Source organism: Panicum virgatum, chromosome 1K, assembly GCF_016808335.1.
Source record: "Panicum virgatum strain AP13 chromosome 1K, P.virgatum_v5, whole genome shotgun sequence".
Classification (NCBI taxonomy): Eukaryota; Viridiplantae; Streptophyta; class Magnoliopsida; order Poales; family Poaceae; genus Panicum; species Panicum virgatum.
Window position 1 is genome coordinate 11664045 of NC_053136.1, and position 14905 is coordinate 11678949.

Here is a 14905-nt window from a genome sequence, read left to right on the forward strand (position 1 = left end):
AAATTTTGAATTTGGACCGGTTTGGTACCGGCCCAAACCGGAACCGGGCCGGACCGGTTTGACCGGTTGAACCCTGGTCGCCGCACGCGCACCGCCGCCACAGCTCAATAGCCTACTGCCTCCTGCAGCTCGCACGCGGCCCCGCCACAGTTCGCACACGCGCACACACGCCGCCACCACCGCAGCTCGCACGCGGCCGCACGTGCAGCCGCCACTCGCGCTCCACCACCGCCGCACGTGCGTGTCCGCCACTCGCGCTCTGCCACCGTCGCGAGGGCTGCCGCTGCTCGCCGGCTCCCGACGCCGCATGCAGGATAACGAGAGAGAAGAGAGAGCTCGTGGGGAGATAGAAGAGAGAAAGAAGAGTGATGGATGATAGTTGAAAGAAACCCTAACTCCACTATATATATGGACACCTGTTAACGAGCCTTTCTGGGCTTGTTTGGGCCTCGGTATTTTCCGAGGTGGGTCTTATAGTGTGCCCGTCTCAATTAATCAATTAATCAAGATATTTGATTTAAAACAACCGCCTCAGATAATCTGTATTAACCGAGGCGGACATTTTAAAGGCGACCGCCTTGATTAACTGCCTTGGTTAATAAAAGATGACCGCCTCGGTTAATCGCAGGCATTAATCGAGACGGTTAAAAATCGTGCCCGCCTCAGAGGTCATTTTTAAAGATCGTGGTTAATGTTTTGTTGTAGTAGTGAGTCTTGGTAACAGAAGACACTACAGAACCAACTACTGCAAATGCCCTATCAATGTTGGTTTGAACCAAACCATCGGTGACAGTCTACTACCGCCTGTTTTCCCTTTCAAACTGGCACTGATAGGTTCTATGGGCGCATCACCACCAGTTCTTATACTACGACCCGGCGGTAGTACCTCGTATCCGCCATTTTATTTTATTTTTCTCTCCGTCTCACGCCCCTCCTCTCCCTCGCGCTCTTTCTGTCTCACCACTCGCGCTCCTCCACTCCCTCGCTTCCCTTGTTCCTACCGCACTGCCTCGCTGCCATCTCCCCCTCCCAGCCGCATCACCCCGGCCACCTCCCCTCCCCTCTTGATCTCCCATTTGTTTCTTTTATCAGTCATCTCTCGGTCCCGTCTTCCTTATTTGACCATGGCTGAAGATTGCATCTCTAGAATTATCTTATTTTTCCAGCTCTAGGAATGGTTTTTGATTGGCCCTAGAAATTGTCTATGGCGTAGTGACCAGATTAGTGAATTTGTAGAAGAGAGGAGAGCAAGAACTTAGGCTCATCGTACTGTTACATCACTGATTTAGACGCTGCCCTCCAGACACGCAAAATATATAGCTCTCATGTCGTCCATGCTATACAAGAGAAAAAAAATACATGTAATAATCCAGCAAACATATGGAGACGATTGAGCTACGTAGGGCACCAACTGTTACCTTCAACTAATGTCGTCATGAGCGACCAGTAGACTATTTGCGCGGTAGTGCATGGTGTTAGAATTAGCCAGGCTTGAACATTAGAGGCTAATAACCCAAGATCTTAACATAACCTAGTTCATGACAAATCAATCTAATGCGGAATAAATTGGTAAACATTATACCAGCGTTAGCAGTTGCAGCAGCCATTTACGCCTGATCCGTAGAGGAAGTAGGCGTTCTTGTCGGTGTAGAAGATGCAGCAGCGAATCGGCGTCCTCCGGGCGCCAAACGGGAGTGCTTGGCCTTCCAAACCCCTCCAGTGCCTTCAGCGATCAGACTAGCGGTGGCTAGGGTTTTAGAATGACGTGAATTGGGTTAAGGTGCTAACCACGACCTTATATTTATAGGCACTGTGGGGCTGGGGGGCAGCCTCTGGAAACGGGCCTAATGGGCCTGCTGATCACAGCCCATTAGGGTTTTATCATTAGCTTTCCTTAATCACGTTTAGATGGTTTAAACGTTTCCTTAATAGTGAAGATCACAATATCTTAACTGAAATATTTATTTCCAACATTCTCCCACTTGATCGAACGGTTAAGGCTAATGTTCGTATCATACTAATGTTCACCCTTAGTAGTAACAGAAAGTACCGGACCAATGCGTCGTCAGTAGCTTGATGCACTACTGGGACCCCATTACCCACAGTCTCACTGAAACACCTCGGTAGAACGCTTATTCGTTAGTTGGGAGTCATAATGGCCCTAAACCAGGACCTAAAGACTATCCACCAAACCCATATTAGTAACGTGCTGCTTAAACACGTTCGGTGGTAAGCCTTTAATGAGCGGATCCGCTAACATAGAATTAGTTCTTATGTGCTCAATCTTAATGGTTCGATCCTGGCATCTTTCTTTCACAACACGATACTTAAGGTCAATGTGTTTGGAAGCACCACTTGACTTGTTGTTACTCGAAAAGAATACTGCAGACTGATTATCGCAGTATAACGTTATAGGTTCCGTAATGCTGTCAATTACCTTGAGGCCCGGAATAAAATTCTTAAGCCAAACAGCCTGTCCAGTTGCTTCATAGCATGCCACAAACTCAGCTTGCATCGTCGACGCTGCAACTAAACTTTGCTTAGAGCTTTTTCATGATATAGCTCCACCAGCTAACGTGTAGATATATCCTGATGTAGATTTCCTACTATCCACACATCCAGCAAAGTCAGCATCAGTATAACCCACAACTTCAAGGTTATCTGATCTTCTGTATGTGAGCATGAAGTCTTTAGTGCCTTGGCAGTAACGTAATGCCTTCTTGACACCAACCCAATGGACCTTTTCGGGATTTTTCTGATATCTTCCAAACATTCCGGTAGCAAATGCTAAGTCAGGACGCGTACAGACTTGTGCATACATCAGGCTTCCGACAGCTGAAGCATAAGGTATGTCCTTCATCTCATCTGATTCCAATTGGTTCTTAGGACATTGGGCTTCACTAAACTTATCGCCCTTCGCTAATGGAACAGGTGTGGCCTTACTCTTATCCATATTAAATCTCTTAAGCATTTTCTCAATATATGCTTTTTGAGACAATCCTAGTACTCCTTTGGTCCTATCTCGGTGTACCTCAATGCCCAGAACATAAGAGGCTTCACCAAGATCTTTCATATCAAAATTTGATGAAAGAAATCCCTTTGTCTCATGCAGCATACGCTTATCACTGCTCGCTAATAGGATATCATCCACATAAAGCACTAGAATTATAAATTTACCACCCTTTATCTTAGTGTAGATACAATTATCCACGTCATTCTCTTTAAATCCGAATTTCTTAATCACTTGATCGAATTTAAGGTTCCACTGTCTTGACGCTTGCTTAAGCCCGTAAATGGATTTCTTAAGTCTGCATCCTAAATGTTCCTTGCCCTTCACAACAAAACCTTCCGGTTGTGCCATGAAGATGGTCTCATCCAAGTCACCATTAAGGAACGCAGTTTTAACATCCATCTGATGTAGCTCTAAGTCATAATGAGCCACTAGCGCCATAACGATTCTGAATGAATCTTTCTTAGACACAGGGGAGAAAGTTTCATTATAATCAACCCCTTCCTTTTGTGTAAAACCTTTGGCTACAAGCCTTGCTTTGAATCGTTCGACATTCCCTTTAGAATCACGTTTAGTCTTGTAGACCCATTTACAGCCTACTGGTTTGACTCCATTAGGAATATCTACCAGATCCCAAACATCATTGGAACTCATGGACTTAAGCTCTTCTTCCATGGCCTCAACCCATTTGGCAGAGTTCTCACATGATACTGCCTCTCTAAACGAGTTAGGATCATCAGCTTTCCCAATATCATACATGTCTTCACTTAAGTATGTCTCACAATCAGGGAAAACTGCCTGTTTTCTAGCCCGCTGTGATCTTCTTAATGGTTCAACAGGCTGAGGTGCTGGTTGAGGTGCAGTCTGAGGTACCTCGACAGGGTTCTCAACTTCAGCATTAGGCGCCATTTGCTCAGCTTGTTGTTCACTCGCAGGCTCAGGAGCTACTTCAACAGGCGGAGCAGCGCTAGTACTCTGAACAGGAGGCGTAATCTGAACAGATGGTGTACTCTGAACGGAAGGAGCGAACAGCGGCACTAACTGAGGTGTTACTGTTTCTTGAATCACCGGGATGGGAAGCTCAGCCCGTATTTCTTCAATATTTATTTCCCTCCTCGGAAAGCTCCCACTGATTCCTGCATCCTCTAGGAATACAGCCTGCCTGGTCTCAACGAACTTAGTGAAACGATCAGGACAGTAGAATCGGTATCCCTTAGACTTATCAGGGTATCCGATGAAATAGCAGCTCACCGTCTTATCATCTAATTTCTTTTGCTGTGGATTAAATAACTTAGCTTCGGCTGGACAGCCCCACACACGCAAATAATTAAGTGATGGTTTCTTCCCAAACCACAACTCATAAGGTGTTTTTGGCACAGATTTGGAAGGAACACGATTAAGTATGTGTGCAGCTGTTTTTAATGCTTCCATCCACAGCTCCACAGACAAAGTAGAATAACTAAGCATGCTACGTACCATGTCCATTAGTGTACGATTACGACGCTCAGCAACTTCGTTTTGCTGTGGTTCGCCCGGCATACTGTACTGGGCCTTTATACCATTATCTTCAAGATACTTAGCGAATGGTCCAGGTACTTGGCCGAATGGAGCATGTCTCCCATAATATTCACCACCTCGATCCGATCTCACTAATTTAATAGTGACATTATGCTGATTTTCCACTTCAGCCTTGAATATTTTGAATTTATCTAATGACTCGGATCGATCACGAATGGGGTAAATATAACCATAACGAGAGAAGTCATCTGTGAAAGTAATGAACGAGTCAAAACCATCAACAGACTTTACTGGGAACGGGCCACAAATATCAGTATGAATTATTTCTAATAGGCCCGAACTCCGAGTAGCTCCTTTTTAATTGTCTTAGCGAATTTCCCCTTAATACAATCAACACATTGTTGATCTAAGTCTGAGAGATCTAATGAATGGAGTATCTCTTCTCTTATGAGACCCTCAATTCTCCCCCTCGAAATGTGGCCCAAACGACAATGCCACAATTTCGAAGAAGTCTCATCATCACGCTTATGCTTATGCGATACATCATCCACATTCATTGCAGAATAAACTTTATCAAGAGAGAGCAAATAAAGATCGCCTTGCAAATGACCAAGGCCCACACTTAAATTATGAAATTTAATGTTGCACACTGAGTTGCCAAACTCACAAATATGTCCCGACTTATCTAAATGTGAAACAGAAATAAGGTTTCTCTTCAAACTGGGAACATAAAGAACATCATGCAAACTAAGGTTGAAGCTGCCTGGTAACTCCAAATTGAAGCTCCCAATGCCTTCAACCTTCACTTCATTGCCATCAGCCACTCTTAGACTTCGCTCCCCCTCTCTTATAGTTCGGATCGAACTGAATACCTGCAGTGAATTGGAAATGTGCACAGTGGCACCTGAGTCAATCCACCAAGTATTGGGAGAAAAATTCACTAAGAATGATTCATCAATAAAAGATACATAATCAGTAATTGTACCTTTGTTCTTAAGTCACTCCTTAAATCCATGGCAATCCTTCTGCTCATGTTTAGGTGACTTGCAGAACTTGCACAGCCTCTCATTAGAGGTCTTCTTATGTGACACGGCCTTGCTCTTATGGCCCTTAAACTTTCTCTTATGCTGCCTGCTGCTGCCAGACTCAGCCTGATGCTTAGGAGTGTTGCTCATGCTAACACGCCCAAAGCGCTCGCTGACCATGTTGACAGCATCCTTCATCCTTTCAGCTTTTTGCCTTTCTTCTTCCTCAACACAGTAGCTAATGAGCTCAGCCATGCTCCAAGTCGCCTTCTGAGTGTTGTAGCTTATTTTGAAGGGACTGTACTGTGCTGGCAGAGAAGTCATGATGAAGTGCACTAGAAAACCATCAGAGATAGCCATATCCAGTGTCTTCAGCTTATTTGCCATGTCACACATGCTCATGATGTGCTCCCTGATTCCACTTTGCCCATCATACTGTGAAGTCAGCATCTTCATGATCAGGGTGCTAGCATAAGTCTTGGAAGAACTCTTAAAGTTCTCCTCCACATTGGCAAGGTATGCCTTGGCGCTCAGATCATTACCATCATTGTCCTTATCAGGAATAGCACCACAGATGGCCGGAGTGATCGTGTTCTTAATGATCATGTTGGCCATACTGTCTGATCTCTCCCACTTCTCAATGGCAGTACGATCACCATTGGGATCAGTGGGCTCTGCTGGCTTGTCTTGACGTAATGCGAGATCATACTCGCACACAGCAATGGCCACCTGAACATCTTTATACCAGCTGGGGTAGTTGGTGCCATTTAGGGGCTCAATGGACTTCAGGTAGCCCGTCACAGTGTTCACTGAAAATCATGAGAACAATAACTTAATTAAACTCACAATTAAGATGCGCATAAGAAGTATGAAATTAATCCTACGATGGTCTGATTAAAATCATACATAAATTTCAATTTGCATCACCGATGGGGAAAATAAACGAAATTTATCATTAAAACTCATAATTAAATCAACGATGGTCAGAATTAATTACAAGTGCTCTAAATAAACTTCCCGATGGTTCCATTTAAATAGAGTGCATCTTAATTGCTTATGGTGGATGAACATAATTTTCAGTGAATAAATGCAATTAAAATATGATTAAAAGCATTTAAATAACTCATGGAAATTAATTAACATAATGCTGGTAATAATAAGTGCAACAGAAATAATTAAAGCCTTTAACATAACAACAATTAAATTGAGCTTAAATCATAAGAAACAGTAAAAGAATAAGACTTTAACATCAAAACTGGGCTAAAACACGTAAAGGGCCCAAAAATTCTCCTTTGCGCGCGCGGCCCAATCTGCGCATTTGGCCCATTTGGCCCATCCCACGAAACCCTAATGCGGAGCAATCTGGACCGTTCGTCATGATCCAAAGGCCACAAACTGATGTGGTTTCATATAAAAGAGTGGAGACATGTATGAGAAGTGAGAACCCTAAGTCACTTCACTCTCCCTTTTCTCCTCAGTCCCGAGCCGCCGGAGCCTTGCTCCGCGCCGCTTCGTCATGGCGCTGGTGCAGGCCGGGACCGCCGGGGTTCAGAGCCTCGGCCGCGCGCCACCTCCTCATGGGCATCGCCTGCTGGAGCCTCCGCACCACGTGCCCGCGTGGGCCACGGGCCCCGGCCGTGTGTTGCCGGCTGCCGCGCTCCGCGTGCGGGCCGTGCCGCGTTGGGCAGCCGCTGTCGCCGCCTCACGCGCGGTACGCGGGCCCGCATCGAGCGCCTGGTGGTGTGGCCGCCGCTGCTCCTCACGCAGCGGGCGCCCGCGCGTCGCGCCTCCTTCGCAGGTGCGCAGCGGGTGGGGCCGAGCCGGCTGGGCAGGGGCGCTGCGGGTCCCCGGCCGCCGGTCTTGGCCGTGCGCCATGCAGAGCCCCTAGCCGGTGGGATTTGGCCAGGCCAGTACGCGCATGATGCGCACGGCATGGTGAAACTGAGGTAGGTAACAGGTAAGCCACTGATGCTCATCTAGGGTTAGGATTCATCATGAGATTTGGGATTTTCTTATGCGATCTGAAATTTGCAATCCTCTTCTTCTACATGCTTACTGATGCATCCAATCTCATGAATTTAGATCTAATTTCGCGGGAGTTAATTTAACAGTGGCATAAATTTGGGGAAAACAGTAAGCAAAAGTAAACCCTAACCTTGATTACTTGATTTAATCATGGCACTAACTTAAACTGATTCATTACTCAGGCATGATTGCATCTAATCCGATACTTAACTCATATACAGATCAAGATTAATCTTAAACTTGACCTAAACCGAATTAGATTAGATCTAATCTCGTGATTAGAAACTTAATTAACCATGATTTAGATCTAATCACGCATGATTAACACATAAAAGCCATTATGCAGGATCTAATTGCATCTTAAACCGACGAAAATCAGAGGCATAAACATGGCTCAAAATTGACCGTGCATGACTAGGTTAAGATGGCTCATGATACCGATTGTTAGAATTAGCCAGGCTTAAACATTAGAGGCTAATAACCCAAGATCTTAACATAACCTAGTTCATGACAAATCAATCTAATGCGGAATAAATTGGTAAACATTATACCAGCGTTAGCAGTTGCAGCAGCCATTTACGCCTGATCCGTAGAGGAAGTAGGCGTTCTTGTCGGTGTAGAAGATGCAGCAGCGAATCGGCGTCCTCCGGGCGCCAAACGGGAGTGCTTGGCCTTCCAAACCCCTCCAGTGCCTTCAGCGATCAGACTAGCGGTGGCTAGGGTTTTAGAATGACGTGAATTGGGTTAAGGTGCTAACCACGACCTTATATTTATAGGCACTGTGGGGCTGGGGGCCAGCCTCTGGAAACGGGCCTAATGGGCCTGCTGATCACAGCCCATTAGGGTTTTATCATTAGCTTTCCTTAATCACGTTTAGATGGTTTAAACGTTTCCTTAATAGTGAAGATCACAATATCTTAACTGAAATATTTATTTCCAACACATGGTATAATAGTGGTATGTTTGCTACAATACAGACCGGCCCCTATTGACCCAAAAGCATGTAATAATTATTGGCTTCTTCCCGGAAAATCTTTTTAATTAGTAATGGGTCCCAGTACTCTCTTCTTTTCCCAGTAGTATAATAATGTGGAGTGCATATGCATGTGCATCTAAATATTTGAAGATTTGACGATTATTTGTCTACGCCAAAATGAATTAATTTTAAACCACCTCGATACATTTATATTTCCTAGCTATTTCTATACATGTAATGTCGTCCTGCTGAATCCTAGATTTTTTTATACGTTCAAGGCAGACTATATTTTACAACTTTAATTTGGACGAACATGGAGACCAAGAACACTAAAATTTGGCATGTTGTGGTTCTGTTGAAGTGGTATACGTAGCACCTACTTAAATATTTGATTGACTTCGTTCCCTTCCCAATATAATTCTTTCATGGTATTTGATATTATTCTAATTAGATAAACTTTATTACAATCTAAACGAACAGTCTTTGTCGAACAAAATTTGAAGGCTAAATGAATAGTCTTTGCGGGACGGAGGGGGTATTTAGTTAATAATCAAATAGAGTCTTAATGCTTAATAATTATGGGTATGAGAGTCTTTTCTCCATCTCCATAATCCGTTAGAAAAATCTTAAAATGACCTACATTTCAGGACGGAGGGAGTATATCGTACATGGAAGAAGTCACGGTTGCAAGAGGATCATACGGGAAGATACAACTGGTCCTCCTGTCGACAGCCAAGAGCGGCTGGCACGATTTCACACGTGACGATCCTGCTTTCCTCTATCGACTGTGTGAGTGTAGCCAACTTGAAAAACGGGGTCTGTTCTAGCTTTTGCCGGCCGGGACCCCAAGATTTTTCCTTTTGCGGACCCCGCAGGATTTAACGCCAGATCGACCGTACCTCGTCTTTGAATTTTCAGCATATGCACGAAACAGGTAAATCCAGTGATCAAGAGATTAAGAGAAGTAGGTATTATTTTCCCTTCCAGTACAAAATTCTAAATCATAGGAAACATTCTAGAAACCCTAATTAATAAACGGCCCAAGCATGACAACGAAAAATTTCACGCTGATAACGACTACCAACCAAAGACATGACGGGTCACGACGATGACTGGACGTCACCCACTCCGTCCCAAGTCAACTACAAAATTCTAAAACGAAAAACAACTAGTGCGCTAGCAATAATCACCCACCAGTTAATTCTGCTAGCTTAATTATGTAGTGTATTAGTATATTGTCTCTGTTCTGAATTATAAATCGTTTTGACTTTTCTAAATATATATATTTTTTGCTATTCATATAAATATACACTATGTATAGATATGTTTTATTACCACATATATCTAGCTTTGCTAAAATGACCTACAATTTATGTTCTGCAATGTATCTCGATTTGGCAAAATGACCTACAATTTAGTAAGAAGGGATATTAAATCTTTACTTTTTATTAAAGAAAGAGAAGCTAGATCTGAATACACTCATTCAGTCCCCACGCCACTGAGAAAGTCACAAATAAATCTCTGTTTGGCTGGCTTAAATGTGAGTGGCATCTATTATCACTCATCGACCCCCCCCCCCCCCCCAACCCAAAAAAAAAAGTTTATCACACCCTAGCACTTTTGTTTGGGTAGTCTACCGCTAAAATTTAGCATTTTGGAGCATTAGCAATTGGATCCAAATACCCCTAAAGCTAGTTTGCGTGCACCCATATGCAACGGTCCTTGCTACAATGCAAGATTCTCGGGACGGCCGGGGAATTGTTTTCTGTGAGCTGCAGCCTGCAGAGGGTGTGGATCTGTTCAAGGAGACTCGCCAACGGAGAAGAGGATCCGTGCCGTGGATTCGCCTGACACGCCGTACGCTCCCAATTGGTTGCGCCACGCCGCCACACAGTGCGAGATCGTTGGACGAAAATGGAGGATCGGACCACCTGCTAGCCTGCACGCTTGCTTGCATCGCTGTGGGCAGCTCAGCTGGACCACTGCTGCGTGCGTGCTCCAAAGTTCTAGAAAGATTGTTGCTCGATCTATCACAATAAAGCCATAAGAGATAGGGGCGTCTATTCATCGCACGTGCGACTGGCCGTTATATCATCGCACATATCTGTTGGTGGTAATAATGTCCCAGAACAAAATAGAATGGTTTAGAACAATAGTTATTTATATTATTTTGGAACATTCTATTTTTATTTATCTTGTTCGGAACATTTTATTTCTGGAATATTATTATGTTCAACGGATGTGTGTGATGACATGGCAGCTAGTCGCATCGCACAGGTCATACATGCACGGCAATTCGTATTTTTCTTTCAACTACCCCAGGGCTGATTCTGTGTCTATTTGTACTTGTGATCGTCACCTAGAGGAAAAATTGTGTAATCTCTCTTTGTTTATTGCTAATTGTGGAGGTATATGTACTTGCACTCATTCAAAGCTCTCGACCATTAATTTGTGAAGGACTTTTAGATTAGTGATATGCACTTGGTAGTATTGGATTTATTTACAGAAACAATATTTTCAATTTTTTGCCTAGTATAATGTCATCACGTTTCATTATCATTTTTGTATGTATAATAATTGGCATACTACTATTTTTCACTATTATAACTGAGGCCACATGTTTCAATACCACACCTGTCATTTGCTTAATTAATTTAACCAGGGATATCAAAATCACCCACTTGGGATTTTGTACCGAGAGAAATGGACAGATTAGAAGCACTATAGGACGGTGAAATTATATTGGTGTGACCAAGTGTAAAGAATATTCAATGATATAAAAATAAGTAAGTACTCAAGTACTTGCACACATGATGAGACATGATTCCACGCACACACATGCACGCAGTCACAACTCACACAGTGCTTGGAATTATTGCCTGAATCGGAACCAATTTGTAATGCTACATGCCACACGGTCGGACTGACTAACTGTTTCACTTGACCTCCCATGGAACACAATTTGGAATTATTGCCTGAATCGGTACCAATTTACACTTTTAAGAAAAAAATCATTTAGTTCCACGTATGCACCTCTCAGCGAAGGACCGGATTTTCTTCACGATCTAACTTGACATTTATATATTTTCAGTTCAAAATTGTATAATATAAGAGTCGACCCTTAGAATATCTAGTCTCAAATTTGAGGCCCTTTGCCACCCCTACGTGCACCCCGAGCGCCCCAGTGTTGCACCGTGAAAGCACGGTAAGAGCAATCCAGCCAATGATCACACTAGTTAGCTCCATTTTAATCCAAGCAGCAGGTTGGTTTCAGTTTTGAGAAATGAGAATTACTCTTGGTTTTTGGAATTTTAGCAATTCAGTTTACCAACGGTACACTAGCGACCACATTGAAAGGATCGGGTGCTCTAGCCTAAGAGGAGGGGGTGAATTAGGCACTCTAAAAATTTAGACTTATGGCTTCAACTAGTTTGCACAAAACTTAAACTAAAACAAGCTATCTAGATGTGCAACTATGGTTGTTCTAGTGTGAAACCTCTATCCCAAAAGAGTTTAGCAATCTATAGCCTTTTCTATCAAGAAACTACTCTATGAAAGTAAAGGCATACAAATTGCTAGTATGAAATGCGGAAGCTTAATGAGCGGGATAGGAGCTAGTAAACTCTTGACGCGGGTGTTTATCCCGTGGTTCGGTTAGCCACAAAGGCACACTTACATCCACATTGTTGTAGCACTCACTAAGAGTATTGCTACTCGGCCACCAAGTCTCTTCCGTGAACACAATCACGGTCACCTTGGCCCCGGGTTCCACTAAGGAGTTTCTCCACAAAGGATGGAGTCTCCGCGTCCCCCGCACAAAGTGTCGTCGCCGCTCCACACCAAGTCGGAGGGTCGATGACGTTGCCGGCGAGCTTCACAGCTCCAAGGGGCCGGCGCACCAAGCTTTTCTTTTGGTTCACTAGAGAACCGCAGCATAAGGGCTCAAGGCCTTGCAAACTCACTCACTAAGAGCTAATCCTTTACACAACACTATCAAAGTGTGCTAAGGGCTAAGGATATGAACACTAAGCTCTTGGATGGCTTTGGAGTGGTTCTTGGGTGTGTATTTGACTTCCTTGAACTCCAGCAAACTCAAAATGGCCGGGGTGAGACGTATATATAGGCCACCAAGTCTTGTAGCAGTTGCTCCAATGGTCAGCAGAAATCTGCGTATCATCGGATGAACCGATACCTCTGGCAGGGGTAGCGCCGGTTCATCCGGTCACTCTAAGACCCGAAGGAGCCGTTGAACTCCTGACAGCTGACACAGTGATCATCGGTTGAACCGATGCTTGCCCGTCGGTTAAACCGGTCACTCACAGCACTCAACTAGCCGTTGGTCTTCTTCTCTTCTGCTGACGTCATTACACCAGTGCTTTGCTCCGATGCATCACCGGTTCATCCGGTGCTGAAAGAACTTCTCCTGGGCGCTTGACATCGTCTCTGGAACATAGTATGCCCAATGCACCGATGCCTGTCGTGATGCCGTCGGTTCAACCGGTGCCTCACAAACACCAGGGCGTTGGATCTTCCGACAACCATCGGATGCACCGATGCTTAGGCATCGGTTCAACCGGTGCTACTGATTTCTGCAAAACTCTTCCAATTCAGTGTTTCTTTGAGTTCTTTCTTCGTGTTTTGTTTTGCATGGCCTTTTTACTTCATCCCTGGATCTAAAAATGTTCTTTTAACAAAACCATTAGTCTCATTGATTGCGTTGTCATTCGATCACCAAAATCACTCGAAATGGCATAAATGGTGTCATATTCGTTGCACACATTAATTTCCTCTTACACATCGATGGATCCAGAGACGACGACGGCGACGTTAATGTGTGTGATGGACGGATCGATGTAACAGATCACGCTTGCCAACGGTCTGCAGAGTGCAGAGACAAGTTTGCCGCGTGCGTGGTGGCTGCAGGCTGAGTGGCTGCACGCAGTCGATCGATCTGCCGCCGGCGAATGGACGAGCTAGCCGTGCGTGGTGGACAGCGCGTCTGCTTCTCGCACTGGAGCTGACGCTGAGGTCTCGCTGCTGCCCCTGTGCGTGGATCTAGCTGCTGGGCTGCCTGCCCGCTCAAGATGGGAATGGGCCCGCCCGGATCTGACTTTGGACCTGGCCCTATGGCCTCAGGGCTAATTTGTGAGGCCACGGGCCGATCCAATCTATCATCTATATATATGACCTTGTTGACTCAATAGGTATAATGGGTCGACCTGTTTAAACATAACATATAGTATAATGAAGTTATATGTGTATACAACAAATCAATCAATGTAAATAAGAGCAAGGTAGAGTATAAAATTATGAAAACTAATATAGTATTATCAAGTGCTAGCTGAAAACTCTACAGACAATAATATTTCCAAAGCCGCGATAATGGTGCAGGCTTGTCAGTATACCAACTACCTTGATACCTGCTATGGCCAGGCAAGCTGTGTGTCCACGAGGAAGAAGAAGAATCGTTCTCCACAGTTGCCCAGTGGACAGATGCTCCGTTGCACTTGGGGTTAGCTAGGTAGGGCATGCAAAGATCTGGTTCTAGTTCAATCATCATATAGGATACCCACAGGAGAATAACAGAGATGGAGCGCGGCATGAAGATTCATGGACGCCGGATGATAGCGAGACGCGCTGAGATGCCGCCGCCGCGGCTAGCTTGCTCGCCTCCATGTTTGTCTCTCTCCCATGCGTCAGATAGAACTAGAGATCAGGTGGGATGGTAGAGTAGAACTAGAGATTAAGTAGGATGATAGAGTTGTTTTGGGTCGACCCATCCGGCCCATTGGGTCGGTAGACTCCGGTTTCTATGGACTCTTATTAAACTTGAAGCCGGCCCATATGACCCATTGGCCTTGCTTTTATGGGTCGGGTCAACTACCCGATGGGTCGACCCGACCCGTTCCCATCTTGACTGCCCGCATCTGCACGCACGCCCTGTGCAGTGCTAGCTCCAAATCGCGGCAACAGTGGCGCCTGCCTGCGAGCTTTATTTCTAACTCGATCGACGGCGATGGATCATCGATCGTCCTGGCAAGATCGATGGCGATGCCTCCACACATGTGTGCCCTCTCTTTCTGCGACGATCCAGCCGTAGCCCTAGCTAGCATGCACCTGCTAGAAAACCATGAGCTCCGCCCGAGCACTTATACTTCACAAATTAAGACCAGTAGTACCTAGCTAGATCATCATCGTTACTGAGATGATGATTGTTTACTTTTACAGTGAACTTGTCTCATTTTTCTTTCCTTTTTATCAGATCAGGGAAGCTTGTGAGTCGCGACAGATCAGTGTGCACAGATTACCCGCAAAAAAAAAAAGATTGTTCAGGGAACGGCCGGTCCAACA

The 14905-nt window shown here is 44.8% G+C and overlaps 1 protein-coding gene across 1 annotated transcript; it reads right to left on the bottom strand.

Annotated features, from left to right (window-relative positions):
- Nucleotides 1-4959: 4959 nt before the first annotated feature.
- On the bottom strand, nucleotides 4960-8189 carry LOC120695005. The gene is made up of 3 exons (XM_039978337.1): nucleotides 8130-8189; nucleotides 5514-6362; nucleotides 4960-5400 (listed from the first exon to the last, which is right to left on the bottom strand). The coding sequence occupies exons 1-2, from the start codon at nucleotides 8152-8154 to the stop codon at nucleotides 5527-5529; spliced, it is 861 nt and encodes a 286-aa protein (XP_039834271.1). The 5' UTR covers nucleotides 8155-8189; the 3' UTR covers nucleotides 4960-5400; nucleotides 5514-5526.
- Nucleotides 8190-14905: the final 6716 nt, after the last annotated feature.